Source organism: Trichoderma camerunense, assembly GCF_050948025.1.
Source record: "Trichoderma camerunense strain CBS 138272 chromosome Unknown V8C40scaffold_27, whole genome shotgun sequence".
NCBI lineage: Eukaryota > Fungi > Ascomycota > Sordariomycetes > Hypocreales > Hypocreaceae > Trichoderma > Trichoderma camerunense.
The window spans coordinates 16,761-35,536 of NW_028145343.1; the positions used below are offsets into that span (position 1 = coordinate 16,761).

General features: G+C 52.2%; 7 protein-coding genes across 7 annotated transcripts; 3 read left to right on the forward strand and 4 right to left on the reverse strand.

The window, feature by feature from the left end:
- Nucleotides 1-406: 406 nt before the first annotated feature.
- V8C40DRAFT_278214 (serine hydrolase domain-containing protein) lies at nt 407-2,047 on the reverse strand (the record flags this gene model as incomplete). Its single annotated transcript, XM_083221043.1, has 1 exon — nt 407-2,047. One exon carries the CDS (start codon nt 2,045-2,047, stop codon nt 407-409), a length of 1,641 nt encoding a protein of 546 aa, XP_083067598.1.
- Nucleotides 2,048-2,363: 316 nt separating this feature from the next.
- V8C40DRAFT_283959 (aldo/keto reductase family protein) lies at nt 2,364-3,345 on the forward strand (the record flags this gene model as incomplete). The annotated part of the gene is made up of 2 exons (XM_083222062.1): nt 2,364-2,561; nt 2,633-3,345. The coding sequence occupies 2 exons, from the start codon at nt 2,364-2,366 to the stop codon at nt 3,293-3,295; spliced, it is 861 nt and encodes a 286-aa protein (XP_083067599.1). The 3' UTR covers nt 3,296-3,345.
- A 138-nt stretch (nt 3,346-3,483) lies between these two features.
- Nucleotides 3,484-4,376, reverse strand: V8C40DRAFT_129059 (uncharacterized protein). The gene is made up of 2 exons (XM_083211032.1): nt 3,960-4,376; nt 3,484-3,899 (listed from the first exon to the last, which is right to left on the reverse strand). Exons 1-2 carry the CDS (start codon nt 4,206-4,208, stop codon nt 3,519-3,521), a joined length of 630 nt encoding a protein of 209 aa, XP_083067600.1. The 5' UTR covers nt 4,209-4,376; the 3' UTR covers nt 3,484-3,518.
- Nucleotides 4,377-4,633: 257 nt separating this feature from the next.
- V8C40DRAFT_278216 (ankyrin repeat domain-containing protein) lies at nt 4,634-8,391 on the forward strand (the record flags this gene model as incomplete). Its single annotated transcript, XM_083221044.1, has 6 exons — nt 4,634-4,642; nt 5,274-5,329; nt 5,392-6,590; nt 7,146-7,833; nt 7,891-8,218; nt 8,284-8,391. 6 exons carry the CDS (start codon nt 4,634-4,636, stop codon nt 8,389-8,391), a joined length of 2,388 nt encoding a protein of 795 aa, XP_083067601.1.
- Nucleotides 8,392-9,514: 1,123 nt separating this feature from the next.
- V8C40DRAFT_270991 (uncharacterized protein) lies at nt 9,515-10,694 on the forward strand (the record flags this gene model as incomplete). Its single annotated transcript, XM_083220237.1, has 4 exons — nt 9,515-10,054; nt 10,121-10,247; nt 10,324-10,401; nt 10,456-10,694. The coding sequence occupies 4 exons, from the start codon at nt 9,515-9,517 to the stop codon at nt 10,692-10,694; spliced, it is 984 nt and encodes a 327-aa protein (XP_083067602.1).
- Nucleotides 10,695-10,743: 49 nt separating this feature from the next.
- Nucleotides 10,744-11,984, reverse strand: V8C40DRAFT_129074 (DUF3425 domain-containing protein). Its single transcript, XM_083211033.1, has 2 exons — nt 11,780-11,984; nt 10,744-11,706 (listed from the first exon to the last, which is right to left on the reverse strand). Exons 1-2 carry the CDS (start codon nt 11,874-11,876, stop codon nt 10,793-10,795), a joined length of 1,011 nt encoding a protein of 336 aa, XP_083067603.1. The 5' UTR covers nt 11,877-11,984; the 3' UTR covers nt 10,744-10,792.
- Nucleotides 11,985-12,266: 282 nt separating this feature from the next.
- On the reverse strand, nt 12,267-17,316 carry V8C40DRAFT_258164 (uncharacterized protein). The gene is made up of 5 exons (XM_083218663.1): nt 17,295-17,316; nt 16,610-16,769; nt 15,701-16,341; nt 15,477-15,600; nt 12,267-15,324 (listed from the first exon to the last, which is right to left on the reverse strand). Exons 2-5 carry the CDS (start codon nt 16,680-16,682, stop codon nt 12,647-12,649), a joined length of 3,516 nt encoding a protein of 1,171 aa, XP_083067604.1. The 5' UTR covers nt 16,683-16,769; nt 17,295-17,316; the 3' UTR covers nt 12,267-12,646.
- Nucleotides 17,317-18,776: the final 1,460 nt, after the last annotated feature.

Below are 18,776 nucleotides of genomic sequence, written 5' to 3' on the forward strand. Positions count from 1 at the left end.
ATCCCCGGAGGATAATAACTAAGTTTCCATTCTTAATGGCCTTGATGTTGACTCAGTTGGCCTTGGTCAAAAGAAATGAAAATGATCGAACTAGAATGCCTTGAACGAAGCAAATGATTACGATCTATCTAGGTGGCCTTGAATTGGAAGACCCTGATCAATATAGCAGCTTTGCTTAATCCTATGAACGCCTTAGCGGGCATCAAACTTGTATTATTGCTGGGGCCTGAAGCACAAGAGAAGGATGTCAGTTAAAGATGGGTTTCGGTATCTAGTTGTAGACTTGCAGCTCTGCTATATTTTCTATAGATTCGCTCTATAACAAGAATGATGCGGGCGACCAATAATCATTTCGTCAGCAATCTCCATTCCTTTTCTACAAGTTGTACATGCAACGAGTATCACATCAAGACTCTTCTCTGATAAACTTCTCTGGAAAGGGTGATTGACTGTCTATATTCCATTGTATCTCTGTGAAGTTTCCGCTCGAGTTTTTCTTGAAATGCAAAAGCCACGCAGGAGCGCCATAGTGGAACAGGCCACTACGACTCCGCTGGTCGGCCGAAGGCAAGAAGACGAATGTATCATCGCTGTAGTGTGACAGGACGTGCTCTTGGTCCAGCTTCCCGTTGATGTTGAATTTTAGGGTGCCATCTTCCTGAAATATCTCGAGATATAATGCGCGAGTCTTGTGCCAATACTTGCCCTGGAGATTCTCGTGTGTCGGCTCTGGTGAATCCGGCTTGCGGCCCTTTTCGAGAGCTTCTACGATTCCTTGGTGAATTGTTCTCCATTTGGCTGCGGCTTGCTCTGCAAATTGTGTCAAGTCGAGAGGGTGCTTCTCGTTCAAGACGGCTTGGAGCAGCGATTGAGCGACCCAGTCGGCGGTGTCGCCTTGGGAAACAGAGTTGGTCAGGACGACAATTGCAGACTGAGAGTCCGGGACCAGCATGAAGCAGTGGCCGTATCCAGCGCCAGCGCCACTGTGATAGAAGACTTGTTGGGGTTTCGAGCTGGTCCCTATCACGGGCATGGCGTCAACTAGGCCGGAGTTGAAGCCTATTTTGCCAAATTGCGCTGGGGTCGTGACCTTTGCGAAGCCCATTGCATAAAGCTCATCCGATGTGACGGTGTTATTTATGAAGCTGCGGCCGGACAAGACCGTGTCGAGAAGGGCGAGTGGTGCCTCGCCCTCCCGGAACACCGAAAGAAGAGTGTTACCCCAAGCGAGAAGGTCGCTGACGGTACTGCGGATGCCGCCCGCGGAAGACATGATGCTGCCGTCGGTGAGGTCCATATTGCCAACGCGTACTGGCGTGAAGTCATCGAGGATCATGTATGGCAGCGCCAATGTGTCCTGAGGGATCTCAGACGCGATGGCTGTAGTATGTGAGAGCTGGAGTCGTTTCAGCACTCGGGTAGAGACCACTTGGCCCCAGGACTGGTTTGTGACTCTCTCAATGACCTCGCCGGCCAGCGCATACATCCAGTTGTTGTAGAGCCACCGCGATCTAACGGGATAGACGGAAGGCAAGTGATTACACAGCGAAACTGTGAAGTTCTTGGCTGAGAAGGTTTGGCTGTCAGCGCCTAGCCAGAGGGCATCGAGCCGAGCAAGCCCTGTCCGGTGCGATAAGATGTCGATGAGGGAGAGTTGACCGGCGAGGGATGGATTGTGCTTGAACGAGAGCTCTGGTATGTAGCTGGTCAGGGGCTCATCCCACTTGAGAAGGCCCTCGTCGACTAACTGGGCAATTGTGGTCGCAACGAAGGCTTTTGTGAGAGATGCTATGGGGTACCTCGTGCTGGAGCTGGCTACGAGACGGCGCTCAACGTCGGCAAAGCCAAGGTTGGTCTCTAAAACGATACGTTCGTAGCTTATGACGCCGATGGAGATTCCAGCCGTGCCGCCGATGTTCTTGAGGGCTTCAATCTCCGGCAGGACGTGGATCAATCTGTGCCGTAGCCCCGAAAGATCAGATTTCGGAGGCAAAAGAGGTATCTGCTGGGCGGCTGCAAGGAGCGAAAAGAGCGTGAAGGCGATCATATCGGTAGCCTTGCCGTGATGTAGGGAATAAGGCGAAAGGGTGCTATCAAAGTGAGATTGCTTGATTGAGAATCTGGTTTGGATTTCATCGAACTTCTGCAGTTTTGTATTAGGCAGAGGATCAGAAACTCTTTGTCCTAATTTGAGGACATAAAGGTCCTGATCTATGCAAGTGTTGGCTGCATGCACTTGCAGTATATCAAAGGAGCCAGCACGGATGGTTTCGACCAACAGCACTCCCATCTCCCTTGTCTTTCTCTTCACCAATTGGAGATTTGTTTTACTCTCTAAAAACAATTCACCATTCTCAGCTGCCATGGAACTCAAAATCTCGCTTCTCCTTTATGGAACCGCCTGGAAGGAGGAAAGGACGGCTCATCTTACAGAGACGGCTGTGCTGAAAGGCTTCACCTGCATCGATACGGCCAACTATCTGACGGCGTACGACGAGAAACTGACGGGCGATGGGATTGCGGCAGCTCTGAAGTCTGGCATCAAAAGAAGCGATCTTTTTGTACGTGCATTTCATTCTCGTTATTCTCTTTATTTCTGATTTAGACAGATTAAATTACTCACCATGCTTAGATCCAAACGAAATTCACGCCAGTTTGGGCTCACCATCCGAGCAAAATCCCCTTCGACCCTCACCAAAACATTGAGGGACAGATAACTGAATCAGTACGACAGAGCCTTGAGCATCTTCAGGTCGATTACTTAGACTCCTTGCTGCTGCATGTGTCATTTAAGAACGAAAGAGACAACCTGGTCGCCTGGAAAGCCCTAGAGACCTTTGTGCCACACACAATCCGCTCTCTAGGCGTTTCCAACTTCAAGTTGTCACAACTTAAGGAGGTGTATGCCAACGCAACGATTAAGCCCGCCATCGTACAGAACCGCTTCTACAAAGAGACAGGCTATGACATTGACCTGAGAGAATTTTGCGCAGAGAGAGGTATAACATACCAGGCATACTGGATGCTCAGGCACAACCCGGAGATTCTAGCATCGGACATCTTGAAAACCGTAGCTGAAAAGCTCAACGTCGAGAAGGAGCTTGCCTTTTATGTCTTGATCTTGGGGCTGGGAGGGACTCAGATACTGGATGGCACGACAAAGCCTGAGCGAATGGCGCAGGACTTGAAGACGGTTGGCGAGGTGTTTAGTAATAAGGCGCGGTTGCGTGAGTTGCAAGGAGATATTGACGAGTTCCGCCAACTTTTGTCGAAACTATCGACTGGAGCAGAGTAACCCGGCCAACTCTATTTACCTCTACTTGCTCATAGCGGATGCAAATTGTGCCACTAAATTTGCAGGTAGATCTAAATAAGTAGTAGTGCGTAAAAGAATTGGCGATACCTAGTTCCCTTGTAAAAATAATTGTTTCCTGTTCAAATAGGCTTTGTATAATAGAATCGCGACTGAGGAACGTGACGCTGCTCGCTATGGAAATGCTCGCTATGGAAAGCAACATCTAGTTCAAAAAATAGGCCAAAATACCCATCACGACACCATCCACGCCGATGACAGCACCAAACACACCCAGCCCAGTATCTAAGCTCTTCCAACAAAAGCCCGCCACGACTCCGCAGATGATGGATAAGATGAGGGATAACAACACGAACGCTGAGAGAATTAGTTCATCGAATTCCAGGCGGACTAATAACACATCTCTAGCACGGAGAGTGCCAGGCGCCTCGGAGAGAGCTGTAAAACGGCGGTATGAGGTGACAAAATCGCATCCAGCTGGGAACTCTGCGGGATTGTGCAAAGCGCTTGTCAGAACGTGACAGCGATACTCGGCTCCAATGTCAACGATGCAAGGGAAATCTTGAGAGATGACCTCGATTGGTACCTAGGAACGAGTTACGAGTTAGCCTCTGTCTAGTTCAAAACGCGAGGATGGAACACAAACTGGGCACATTGTTGCGTTATAAACCACCGGCGTTAGAAAGGGAACAATCTTTATTATATTTTCCGTCCACCATCCACGAGAGGTCACAAAGAACCTCTTGAGCTTGAACATAACATCAGTTCCCTTGTCGGAAGATCGAAGCGGAACGTGATGGAGAAAGTAGTTGCCGTGGCTGAACATGACTACACGGAGGTTGATCCATGCTGTCTCGAATTGGTGCCCCGTCTCAACATCCCGTGACGAAGACATAACGAAATTTGGGCATTCGGCGTTGGCCTTGAGACAATGGGCATGTGTAGATGGGATTGGGACCAGAATTTAATGACAGCTTAAAGAAACGCCGGTGCCGTCTTTTAAAGATTCCATGTGTTTAGGGATATGGGAGCCCCTGAGAGGCGGCTGAGAGAATTACGAGGGCGTGGCAATGAATGATTGAGTGGCTCCTTCGCCATGGGAGAATCCAGCAAAGCATCGTAGAAGTTAGGAACTAACTCCGCGATATTCGAGGGCTGGGGATCAATTGTTAGGAACGCAGCGGTAGCCCGGGAACTTCAAGTCAATGAGATGCAGCCAGCAGTGCCCCGAGTTAGGAAGACATGCTGCAAGATAGAGCTATGTGACCAGCATATACATTACCTACTATGCTTCTATGCAAGGGAGAATTGAGTGCCAGCATGATATTTGTTAGGAATCGACAGATGCTGACTTGTGCTTTGCAGCAGGCCTCCACCTGTAGTGGTGCGCGCGATTCCTAACAATGCATCCAATAGTATGGACGGGAGATGGGTGGATCTGGGGTTTCTAGTAGCCATGGACCCCTGTCAGCCAGGCAGATAGCACTGGAGTGCCTGTATTTAGGAGTTGAGTGCATGTATTTAGGAACATACAGGTACATGTATGCATTGATCCCCTGTCAGTCCAGCCTTGATGCACCGCCTGCCCAGGTACACATGTTAGGCTGCAGCTGGTGCTGGCGTCTTTGGCGCTGGTCGTTTGGCGGCAGGTATGTAGGTTCCTAAAAGCACGATGCGACCACTAACATGACGACCTGGATCACTGGAATCGATTCCTAAAACTTCTAGTACATGCATGCTGATGAGCCCAGTGATTGACGCATCAGGTACATGCAACCATCGGTGCAGAGTATAAGATTCTCGTCTTCTCCCCAGCTCCTGTCGCTCTTGGATGGCTTTCCATACAACTCACGTTTTACTTCTTATATATAAATTGTCGCTTCAACAAGCGTCTATCTCTTGAATGGCCGCCAACATATCATTGTTTGAGCGACATGCCGCCACTACCAAGGGCTTGGAGCACTGGTTTGCTCGGTCCCGGCGCAAAGCTTTCACCTTTACCGAATTCCTGGTAGGGTGAGTGCTCCTCTTCTGGCACCTGCAGCTTTGCATTTCATGCTGTGCTAACCATTACCAAGAGCTGAAGGGCTTTTCAAGGCTCATTCGTGCGGTAACGGCCGCTTCATCCAGGGCGCTCCAAGCCTAGATCTCGACATCTGCTTCAGCCTCCACAAGAACAAGAACTCACTCAACATCCAAATCCATGAAGACAAGCTTCTACAGTGGTTGCGTGCGATCCCTTCGCTGTACGAGCACTTTGAATATAACTTGAAGCCAGACCCCGTTATGGTCTTCATCAGCATGGACCGTCTACTACCTTACTACGAAGAAATGAGAGCCAAGTTCGACCAGGACAGAAGCGAGGGACACAGCTTCGAGGCACTCGAGTTATTTGTCCGCCATTTCCTCCGTGAAGGCTCTGTCTTTGCAGCCATCGGCCTTGAGCATCTCCACGAAGAGCAGATTCTTACAGAAGACCACTTCCATGACATCCAGGGCCCGGGCCGCTCTATATTCGAATCTCTCGACCTTCTAGACGAAGCCATCGACGAGATTGACAGGTGGGATAACAAGGGGCCAACTCAGTCCTTGCACTTCATGAATGAGCGTTTCCAATCCCAACTACGGACTGCCGTTAGACGTCATGATTCAATCTCTGTGGACAAAGTGCTCCCCATGGACCTAGGCTTCGTTGATGCCAGGACTTTATGCCTCGCTATACGCCACTATGAACGGACCATCTTCCATCGTCTTCTCAGGCACGGCGCTGAGGTAAACGGGGTCGGTATCATTGATGAGCCCTTGTACCGCGCCGCAAAAGCTGGCCATATGGAGGCGGTTCAACTGCTTCTAATTCATGGTGCCAACAAAGAAGGAGGAGGTTCCCGCATCAGCGCAACGCCCTTGAGTGGTGCGGCCTCTGGCGGTCACCTCGAAATTGTCAAATACCTCGTTGAGGAGAAAGGCGCAAACATCAATGGCAATACGTACATAACTCCGCTAGCTCGCGCCATCAAGTATCGCCATATAGACATAATCGACTATTTGTTGAGGGTTGGAGCCAATATTCACGACGAAAACTGTTCAGTGCTTCTGAAACTTGAGCGGGCAATACCAGGCGATATTCGTGAACACATTATAGACGGCATGGACAATGACGCTCATAATCTCTTGTTTTCGAGAGCCTTATCGGAGGGTCATCTCGAGATTGTCCGCTGCCTAGTAGCAGCTGGTGTTGATGTCAACCTAGATAAGCGGCACTATAACGCAAATAGGGGTTTTAAGGAATACTGCCGAGAGCATTCTTTGCCCCTGGCAGTAGCAGCGTCGAAAGGCTACCTCAAGATTGTCCGCGACCTAGTTGCGGCTGGTGCATATCTCAACCCAGATCCGCGGAAATACAACGCAGCTGATGACTTTGTGACATTCAACCGAGTGCAATTCTCACCCCTGGAAGCAGCTATAGAAAGTGGTCACCTCGAGATTGTCCGCTACCTAGTAGCAGCTGGCGCAAATGTCAACCCAAATAAGCGGCACTGCAACGTGAGAGAGGAGGACTTTAAGGATTGCGACCGAGAGGACGTGCATTCATCGCCCCTAACGGTAGCAGCATCGAAGGGTCACCTCGAGATTGTCGACTGCCTGATAGCCGCTGGTGCAGATGTCAATCCAGATCCGCGAAAATACAACGCAGCTCTGGGCTTTGTGATGTGTAACCGGAACCAATTCTCGCCTCTAGCAGCAGCTATAGGAAACGGTCATCTCGAGATTGTCCGCTGTCTAACAGAGGCTGGTGCAAACGTCAACCCAGATCTGCAGCAATGCAGTGCAGATTATCAGGGATCTTTGTGTTGTAGCCGAACGCATTTATCGCCTCTTGCGGTAGCAGCATCAAAGGGTTATCTTGAGATTGTCCGCTGTCTAGTAAAAGCGGGCGCCATTATCAACCCATCTACGCGGCACAGAGACACAAGCAATGGCGATAATTCTATTATGAAGGATTATAATTCTATTTTGAAGGATTTGTGGTGTACACGAGGGCATTGCTCGCCTCTAGCAGCCGCTCTACGGTCGAATGAAAGCGAAGTGGCTCGGTTCTTATCTTCCGTCGGAGCGACTCTCCTCGTGGGTGAGGGTGATATGTGCCTTATAAGGCGGCCAGTATCGGTCGGCGACTTCCGTAAAATTATTAAGGATCCTGCGAGAGACTGTCCAGCGCTTGCTGCTATACAGGCTCAAGAACACAGAATCATGGCGCGCCGGTTACTCAAAAAAGTTGCCAACTCATGCGAAAAACTGCTCGATGCAAGCACCACACAGGACGCCTCTGTTGGAGTCATAGCCTTTGCGGACCAGGTCGGCACCAGCGCGTCTGTCTGGAGGAGTGGAACACGTGCGATTCGGGACATTTGCGAATGCTACCCAACGCCCAGTCTGTCGGATATCGTCAGCGCATTGCAAGTTGCAGATGCAATGCGGTCGGTCGTATCACCTTCAAGACTAGGGTGCTCGATGGAAGCGTGAGCAGACTTCAACCCTTTGCTGTTGTTAACTTGCACGCCTAACTGACAATGTAGATTTATTGATGACATCCCTCGATGGGCTTCTTTTGTGAATCCGGATGATCAGTACCTGTTCTTCGAAATTGCGTCTTATCTCTGGAGAATTCCGGCCTCAACAGTCGTCTCTGAGATGGTGAACAGCCTCGCGCGCCCTTTACTGTCTTTGCAAGACATGGTAACCCATCTCGTGAGGATATCTGGGCTTTTTGATCTTGGGTCCGAAAAGTCTTGGCGGCTGCAAACTTTACGACACAAACACATTTTTGAAAAGACTCCCACTCATACCATCTCACCCTCCCCAATGACCACAGCTACGCCTGGCTTGACTACTATGGGGACTTCGGTGGACGGAGCGATTTGCTGCGATCATTGCAACTCAACATTTAAACTCGGAAAGAACGGCCGCAGGGGCCAGGCCAGCAATCTCCAGAAACACATGAAAATCCATCATCCCGAGACTATACCAGACCACCACCGAGTAATATACAACTGCCGTTACGGCTGTGGGACGAGTGATCCCAATAAATCGAATATCAGGGCCCATGAGAACAAGCACTGCGCGAACAGGAAAGGGAAGCAGCCAAGACGCCATGGCAAGTGGAGACAGACTATTGCATGATCATCCTGGGTCGGCACCGATACGTACTATTAGGGGATTTTGACTGGATTTCCAGTTAAGTTACGGTGAATGGGTTTACATGGCGAACAGTTATAGCGGTGGTTTGGTTTTCTTTCTTTTCTCTCCGGCGTTGCATGATAAGGCTCTTTTCTCGACTGTTAAAGTTTATGAATCCTTGTTATTTGCGTATACTTGATAGTGTTTATGAAGCTGCCTACCTTGTTTATCTCATTCAATATGGTTTGACATAATCAACTCTGTCTCATCATGACTCTCGCCATCCCCATCATCAAAATGTAAACTTCCCTCGCTCCACCAGCTCAGTTCAAACTCAGCCCCAGAGTCCCAACCCGCGCAAAGTCCATCAAAAGCCGAGACAACTCCTCCACCCAAACAAACAACCCTTTCGACTCCGCATCACACAGTCCGTATTTCCGCATGATACCCCCTTTGCCCTCAAATCATGTGTTCTCCGCCCTTTTCTACTTTGTCCGTCTAATATCGGCCTGTCGTCGCAGAAGGAAATGTTGCCTCATGAGGAAATTGCGGGTCCTTCCGAGTGCTGACAGCTGCTCTAACTGAATAAGGTAGAGAAAGAATGAGACTTAACTAGAAACGGTAAAGGCGCATCTCGGGATTTGCGGAGATCGTGATTGGAAGAAGTTCAAGTTTGGACAACCTTATTCAGAGCAAAGCGAACCCCCCCTGATGAAGAAAGTTGGATATAGAGGCTTAAAGCCGGTGGTGGGGATGGAGTGCATGTTGATGACTGGAGGGCTAGCCTTGTTGGGAATTATGGGCGAGGCTTGTTGCATTGGATTGGGATTTTCATGTTTGTGTGTGTTTGCGTGTAAGTCGAAGGGTATAAGTATCGACGAGTCTTGTCTTGTCTTGTATATCCGGACAACACTGTACTTTATCACTCAGTTCAAAAAAGCACTCAATCTTCTCCTGTTCCAACATCTTTCACTTTATTGTCATCACCCTTTCGCAAAGAAACACATACATCAAACAGCAACCATGTCCCCTACCTGGAGCGGCGGCCTCATCCTCTCCTCAGAGTTCATCCTCAGCAAATACGGCGACTCCCTCGCCGGCAAGACAATCCTCATCACCGGCGTCGCCAACGACTCCATCGCTGGCGAACTCGCCGTCCAAATCAGCGCCTACAAGCCCTCCCTCGTCATCCTAACCGCCCGCTCCGAGTCCCGCGTCGAGCCCGTCGTCGCAAAGATCAAATCCAAGAACCCCGACGTCTCCACTCGCTTCCTGAAGCTCGACCTCTCCGACCTAAAGGACGTCCGCAGAGCCGTCAAGGACCTCGACGACGTGCCCAAGATCGACCACTTCGTTGCCGTGGCCGGCGTCATGGTGCCCCCGTACGCGAAGACTGCGGACGGCCTCGAGTCGCAGTTTGGCGTCAACTACCTGGCCAACTTCTTGCTGGTCAAGGAGCTGCTGCCCAAGATCAGGGCTGCGGGGCCAAAGTCCTCCATTGTCATTTGCTCTAGCTCCGCTGTGCGAAGAGGCCAGGTCCACTTTGACGACATCAACTATAGCGTTCGTTTTCCTCCATAGTACGTGTTGAGAACGGCCCTGATTGCTGACATATTGCCGTTTCCACAGGACGGTGAAACATACAACCCTCTCGACGCATATGGCCAATCAAACGCCGCCAGAACAATCTTTGCCCTGTTCCTAGGCGAGAAGCTTAAAGGAGAAGGCATCCGCGTCTTCAGCGTCGACCCCGGTGGTACGTATCCCGCAATGAAATCCCCCAGTAGAAAATCGGTGAGCCGTGGCTAACCAATCGGATTTCGATTCAACAGCGGTCCAAACAGGATTGCAACGCCACTTTGGAGGCGAGTTCCTTGCTCAGATTCAGGTAATGCGCAAGTCGACTGAACGTAAGCCGTGCTCCCCTCGTCCTCCTTTCTTGACCGATAATTGACTGAAAGCAGCACTGCGCGATCTCGACGGCCGCCCCTATAACATGCCAAACTTCACAGGCACATCTGAGGGCGCGTCGACGCTCATCACGGCCATGGTTGATCCCACCATCGAGGAGGCCCACGGTGCCTTCTTGCACCAGAATGCCCCTGCCGAGGATCAATTGACGTCGCACATCTTGAACCGAGATAACTGGACCACGCTGTGGGAGCTCAGCGAGAAGCTCATCGGAGAGCCCTTTACCATCTAAGCTCTGTGTGCACCATCCCCTCATGTGCACTCCTTCAGTATAGCATCGCGCCGGTTCGTCGATAGAAATCAAGAAAAACCCCATATCTCACATCTTAATCAAAGAATCTTCAATGGACCCTCCTGTCTCTTTGCCCGCCAGTAATTCGTCGTCCTGATGATATCGGGGCACTCGTTCACTATCCACGGCCACTTGCGTATCATGGTGGCCGAGATTTCGTACGACGCGGGATCCCAAGCCTCTCCCCACACCACCATCCCAATCATGCCGTCCTTGTCCGACTCGCCAGACTGTAGAAACATGTGATGGCAAAACTCATCCTCATCTAGATTATGCAACCGCCTCAGCAGCGCGTCTCGCAACGAAGGCTGAGCGCAGACGTCAATCCAGGGGTGATGGATGACTAGCTTCTGCAACGCGGTTGGCTGCAGGTTCGGCGGCAGATACTGCAGCTCTCTGTCGTATGGAGCGCTACTACTGCCAGGCGCGGAAGGCAGAGCAAGCTGAGTGCCGGCGCCGGTGTAGAAAGGCGAGACGACGTCTTCGGCCATGATATCCATCCCGATGCCGATGACCGCAGCATTCACCCCCGCGGCCCGGATCACGTTGAACTGCATCACGGACAGCAGGAGCTGGCTATCCAGCGTGTGCTGTGCAACATGGCGAGTAACCAATTCATACAGCCGACGGAAAAAAATACCCCGTTCGGTCGTTGATAACTTGCAAAAGAAGCGAAATATCTCGTCACGGTGCTTGGGAGAGCGGAACACGTCGGTGAAGCCTGTACCGTAGTAATTGCGGGTGGCAGCAGTCAATTCCGAGCCAGACGTCTTCCAATCACCAAGAGATGACGTCGGCTGAGTTTGCGCAAGACGCCATTGATACCGTTTCCGATCCAGCGGCCGCCCGTCCTGCTGCGCGTCCTCCGTTCTCGGGTCTACATAAAAGACCCATTTGCTAACCTGATTCTTGTCCTGTTGCTGCTGCTTCTGCAACTCCTTCTTTCTCATGCCTTTTCATTCATCAGCTCCCGTGAACCAAAGATAAGAGCTAGGTAGATGGACAGTTAGTTAATCGTCACTTACGGCTCGCCCGCTGGTTCAGTCTGTTCTGCAATCTCCGCCTGTTTGCCGCACTCAATGTCTCCGTACCCTCTGCCTCCTGGCTTGTAGTGTCTGACATGGCGTCTCGTAGACTCTTGATGCTACACGCTATGCCTTGGACTGTGAAATGATGCTATCACGCCAACAACCACGATCATCATGAAAGCTGCCGAGGTGTTGATGATGCTGTAACGTTGGGTGGCGCGCATCGTCAGTTTAAGTCCGGGCCCGGGTCCCACCTAAATCCGCTCCGCAACTCTCCAGGATTCCGTAAATACGGAGCAGCTGCTGTACAATCTAGACATCCTGGCATCGTTACAGCACATTGTTACACTGTCTGTTGCATCCAGCTTTGATTATGATCTCAGCTATACCCATGTATAAGCGTTTACGATGCCTCACACAGTGCACAATCCGTACTGTTCCGTACATTTGGCCTTGCTTGTTGCTGTCAAACTCATACTTTCACGGCAACACTATCCAACTGCTGGCAAAACGACAAACGCTCTTGTTTTCCATCCGCTCGCCTTCTCAAAGTAGACAGAGCATCGCTACGCTATGATTCGTTTATTGTACAGGTGCCCGCAAGATTCCACAACAGGAAATTTTGCACTCGTGAGGGGTGGGTATGTAGTAGATGCTGGGTGCTAGTGACATAACTCGTGTACCCAAAGGAAAAAGAATAACAGATATCGCTCATGTGCCCTCACCAGAGGACAAAAAAAAGGAAAAGGAAATATGACATCACTCCAAGGAATCACACAAAAAAGGAAAAAACAACAACAAAAAGTGTTGAGGAAGAAGAAAAGAAAAGAAAAAAGAAAGCAAAGGAAAAACAAATCAGAGCGCTTATTCCATCCGGGCAGACTTTTTGGCTCTTCTTATGTAAATCATTCCCTGTGTACCATCAATGGTTCCTGTCCCGTTCCCGTTTCCATTTCCGTTCCCATTTCCATTCCCAGCTGTCCGTTCTCCGGTTGTACCGGGGCCGGCTCCGGCTCCGGCCCCGGCTCCAGCGGATCCTCCTCGTATTGGCTTTTTATCTTCTTCGTTAGCATCGTTATTCGTTTCCATGGCCGCTCGGGTACCCGCCGGAACGATAACGCTAAGCACGCAGTCGTCTAGGTGCTCATAAAAGTCCTGCGGTGCGGCAAAGCGGTTGTTGCAAATCGAACAGATGGCGCTAGCCCCTGAATTAGCAGAAAGTGTAATGAGGCGGCCACCTCTGTTGGTGGTATGGCTATGCAGAGGCGCCTGTTCGACCTGGTGAGCTGCAGCAAGGTGGCGCTTAAACACATCGGCTCGGTTGAATGCCTTTGCGTAGGCTGAGCCGACTCCCGGGCAAAACGGGCAAACCATGGTTCCTCGGTAATGTGTCAGCGCGTGTCGGTTTTTGTCGTACTTGCGAGCAAAGCCCTTGGTGTGATATTCGCACGATTCAATGGGGCACTTCTCAGGCCTCTCCTCCTGGTGCGTGAGCATATGAGCGGCTAGATCTTTGAACACACGCCCGCAATCAGGAAACGGGCATCTGCTACGGTTCTCGGGTGCTGGCGGTGTTGGTATAGGCCTCGATAGGTGGTGTGGGATCGGCGGCTGGGACGATGGTGGCGGTAGTGACAGCGGAGGAGGCGGCGGCGGTGGCGCTAACCGGCCGACTGGGCTCCTCGAGACCATCTCCCATGGCACCTGATCTTCCATGATACTCGGAGATACTGTCATCGAGCTGACAGATGATACTGACAAGTGTGAGCTGACGATTGGGATAGGCGGTGGTAGCTCCATCACCGGTGCCGGCGGTATAGCAGCTAGAGGTACCGTTCTGGTAGGGTGCTTCACGTCCTCTTCTTCTTCGCCATCACTCGACATGTCATTGTCCACATCACCGCCCACCTCCGCCACAGATTGCCTAACTTCGCGCATCCAGTCTTTCAGCAAGGACATGGGCGGCCAATCCCCGCTGGCCTTACCTCCGCGGTGGGGGTTGAAGTGAGCTCGTCGAAGATGAGCCGCTGCATTATAATAGGCGCCGTAGTGCTTCTGCATAACGCAAGCCTTGCAGCTCGAAAGGGGAATGGCAGGTTGCGGGGACGCTGGGCTTTGTCCTCCAGGCTCACAACAAACCCATCGTTTTACTAGTGCTGCGTGTTTAGCATCTGTATGGCGTCTCAGTTCGTGCTCGCCGCGAAATCCTTCGGGATATTCATTACACTTGCGGCAAAACACGCGCCGGAGAGGTGGCCTTTGGTAGGCAGGCTTGAATCTCATGGGGGTCAAGTGGTTTCCGAAGATTGGGCTCGATGAGTTCGTGGTCTCTCCCGCAACCGTGTGCCTCCTGGCACGTCCAACGTGTTCTGGGACCGGCTGCCTCAAGGAAGACGAAACCCCTCCGCGATTGATGTTAGCATCGTCCAACGCCTCCGGGCGCGGTCCAAGTAGTATTTCTCTGTGGGACGGTGCGGGAGGGAACGCAGAGCTCCCCACGGATGACCACCGTGGCTCGCGCGCCGAGATGGACTGGGGAGTTGACAGCTGAGAATCATTGATGGGGGGAACGTGTGGCCGTCCAGGACGGATGAAGCCATTGAACCCAAACATATCTTTAGTTCCGCTTCCTAAACTCATGAGGAACTCTGCACTGGAGCGAATATTTCGGGCCTGCCACGTATCCATGCGCATGATGCGGCGCGTGAGCTCATATACGGGAACATCCTCCTGTGGAATATCGCTAGGAGAGCCATCCGTCAACATCGGCCCACTGGTGATGAACAAGTGGACCAAGGCCTTGTATACGCTGTCTATGGTGTTCTGGGGACTGTCTCTGAGTGGACTTTGATGTCGAAACGCGGGATAAGGCAGCAAAGATATTGAGGCGAGGTCCATGAGCAAGGTGCGAATTATGCTGAAGATACACAAAGAGTAAAAAACGGCCAGCCATTCCTTCGATTGAAGAGGAGAATTTCTCAGAGAAATGGTCTCAAAGGACTGCAGGAATGATACCATGGCCTGTTCGACAAGCCGACTGTGTTCTCCGGTAAAATCCAGGCGGTCTGATGGGGGCTGATATCCGAAGCTAGGATCCAACTGAAGGACGGGTTTGGGATGGAAGAGGCAGTAGAATGCAGTTTCGCGGAGCAGCACCTTTGCATGATATAAAACTGGGTATTGTGACTCCTCGGCCTCGCGGGAGGGCGATATATATCCGGTATATCTCAGGAGATCAAGCGGGCTAGCTGATGTCTCCTGGCAATTCCAGCTAGCAGCCAGGGCGCAGAGAATAGGTGGAGGGCGGTTGACCATATCCTGGGTGATCTGTTGGGTCTCGTGATGCCCATCGTATCTTCTATGAGATTGTTGCTGTCCGGACCACCAAAAGGCATCCCTATAGTCCATACATGTTCTGACATGTTCACCAATGTGTGCTGGGAAAACACACGTCCTCTGCAGATAATCGTTCACATTTTGTCGTCGTGTGGGGGACGTGGAAGATGTGGGTGTTTGGATATGTCCGTGTGAGAAGGAAGAGCCTAACCGGCGTTGTTAGATATATGCGTTGGAGCTTTCCGGTTTTGCAAAGGCCGAAGCGAGGAAACAAGACAACTCTAACAACATGAAGATGCAAATCGAGGCCATATGAAGAAAGGAAACAGAAAAGAAGAGTAAACCAAATCGTTTATACCTGGCAATAGATAGTCGGTAAAAGCGCTGAGGGAACTGCGGTAGCACCCAATGACGGCCCAATGGTCCTCGGAACTTATCAATGGTAGGTTTGAGCAGGCTGAACACGGCTGATTCCTATCGCACTGGATTCCCAGACAAGAGACGAAATAGATGTTAGTCCACAACGAGGAACGGTCCCCCAAGAGTTTGGGAGAAGAATGAAGAAGAACAGCGGTATCCCACCTCCTTCTTGGTCACTTTACAGCGGAGGCATGGCCGCTGATCGTGAAAGAGACGAAGCTCTCCGATAGACTCGAGACGAGGCAAGCTGCCGACCCTGCTCCTCTTCAATGGCGGGAGGAGGGGCTCGACATCGGCGTCGACGGCGCTCCTCGGGGCGGCGGAGCGGCTGGAGTATGCGTAGGTTATGAGCGAGTCTCGCCGTTCGGTCGACGGCGTCGGGATTCTGAGAGGAGGAAGCTTGGAGGACAGGGCGGGGCGTGGAAGGTGCATGAGAGGCGACGGGCCCAACGGTTCAGAGGCATTGGACAGATAGGGACCGTGTCCAGAGGCGAGAACCGACGACGAGGACAACGACGAACTGGCGGCAGAGAGCTCCGAGTCTCTCTTTGCGTGAGAGGCATGCATTCGGGCGTGGCTGCTCCGATCAAGCTCGGTGAGAAAACCGTAAACGTAGTGGATGCACCGGTCGTCCCAGCACTTTAGAGAGGGAAGCGGATAAGCGCTGGACACAACTTCGCTGCCGCACTCCCGCTGGGCCCGGAGGACAGGGTCGTGGAGCTCCAGATGCTTGTCCAGCCAAGAGCCGAACCCTGGCGGCGCCGATCGCGAAGAGCCTCTCAGGGGCTCGACAGCATCCACGTCTATTTCGCGGGAGCAAAGAGAAGGAGAGAAAAGGTCAGCGTCTGGGCAAGGCGAACTAACAACAGGTCCCGGCCTTGGTTGTTTTTGGGCCTGACGATGTATGGAGTACAAGGCAGATGTAGCATGGAGTAGCAGCAGTATATTTTGACAAATGGATTGGGGGCTTGCATGAGGCGGGTTGGTGGCGGCGGCGGCGGGCTGCGTGGAGAACGGGAGATGGGCAGCTAGCTAATCAAGTAGCGGTAGGAGGGTCTGGTCTCAGCTTACTATCTCGAACACAAGCAGCCTCGAGGCATTCGCAACGGTGCTGAATCGCGCGAGCCTCTTCAATGTCGGACATGAAGGGGGTTACGCGCGACGCCAGGCCTGATAAGCATTTGCGAGTCAGCACACGGGCTCCGTTGCCGGACCGGAAAACGAATGACGGCTCGTATGTATGTGTAAGTATGTGAGGGCATGTACGGAGCGCTACCACTAATATGTACGGTATCTGGCTGGTCTGGTCTGGTCTGGTCTGTCTTGTCCGTCTGCCTGTCTAGTACAAAACAAGCGTGGATGCAGCATGTATGCATGTATGTACGGAGTAATAAGGTCAGGTAAGGAAAGGCAGGGCAGGGCAGGGCAAGGCAAGGCAAGGCAAGGCAAAGGTAGGGGAGCAAAAAAGCGTGTGTATGTGTGGTGTGTGTGTGTGTCAATCGAGGCCGGGCTCAAATGTGGACAAGGCTGTATCAGGACAGGACAGGGGTTTGACAGGCAAGGAAGAAAAAAGAGAGCAATTGAGGGGGAGCCTATGATGCAAATACGCAATACGCACACACATACAGGGCATCAGCCCGTACATGTACACACATGCGCACATGGGGGTGAGAGCGGGAGGGCCAGGCGAGACAGCCAGAGACTGAGAGACAGAGGCAGATAGGGCGGACCGAAAGTGAGAAACATGGAGACATACCGTGGTGATCAACGACGTCTTGGAGGACGCGCAGTTTGTGGCGCAGCATCTCGAGCTCTTCCGGTAGGTTGAGGCCATGGTAGAAGACGTGTCGAAGGTGCATGTCGGCCCGTTGGTCGACGGCTGAGTCGGTGTCGAGAAGCCCAGACATGGCGACTCGCGGTTGTTGCTTTTAAATGGCCTCTTGTGTAGTCGTTGCTTTGCTCGTCTTCATGGCCAGGTTCGTCGGCATTGTGGTCTCAGGACATGCTGTCGGCGCCGAGACTGCCGTTGTCCATGGCACGCGCCCCGGGATCAGGGCTGCTGTGAAGGAGAGCGAGACCGGTGAGCGGGCAAGCAAGTAGCGAGCTGAGGAGGGGAGAAAGAAGAGAGGGCGTGGGAAAATCTCGTGGGGGATGGGAAGCGTCCCGGGCTGTCTTTTTGCTTCCGCTTGGAGATGGCTTCGTGAAGGCCTTTTGGTGGACCTTGTGTTTCTCTCTTGTGTCTTGCGTCTTGCTTCTTGTCTCTTCGGGTGACTCTCTCGTGCGTATCAAAACCTTTCCCTTTCACTTGTTCTCGCTGGCGTTGTTGCGATCTCGATCTCTTTTCTTGCAACCAGATTGGTTTCTTCTCTCACTCTTCCTCTCTTTTTTTTTTTTTTTTGTCTTCCCTTCCCCCTGCCCGCCTACTGTCGGTCTCGTCTCCGAACAGCTTTTCTCACTTGCATTTTGTCTCCTTTCGAAATGCACACCCGCCTGCCACCCCCTTCGCCTCCCCTGCATTATCCATTGGGGCCATTTCGCGGGAATTGCGGGCTGGGGTGTTTTATCAATAGGGCGGTGCGAGTGGGTTTTGCTGGAGGTGGGTGCGACTCCATGGCTGGAAACGCAACGGTTTTTTCTCTGCTTCTTTTCGCTTCTCTTGCCATGGTCGCACACGGGGGACTCGTACAGGCTACAAGGCGCGTGGGGCACAGCCTTGCAGGCAGGGCATCCGATTAGGCGCGGCCTTGGTACTCCATACATGGAGCGTACGACGGCCACGAGCCTGGGCGCACGCAATCTGCGGGTAGCAATACAGACACGGGTACGGCAGCGAGAGCGCACAGGCAGCACCTGGGCAGGCGAGATAGGTAGTCGGTACTTGGGGACGCACACCCACTTCTGCAGACCGAGAGGGCTCCATAATCCAGGTATTATTCAAGCTGGACGGCCTGGACGGCATGTCTCACGCGGGGTGTGGGAGTGAGGGTGGATGCGGGTGCGGGTGAGCGTTGAGTGTTGAGCGTTGGACGTTGAACGTTGAACGTTGAACGGCCCAGGTGTGGCGCACTGTGTTTGACCCCAGAGGGGCCCGGCTGTTGCACCGTGTCTGAGACCTCGGAAGAGTGCCATGTGGCTCCATCCCCGCACTGTACGAGCCGCCGTGCGCTACGAGTACCTGTGCAGCACTCGACGAGCATGTACTGTTACAGTTGCTCCGTACAAGTACGAGTGCAAAACC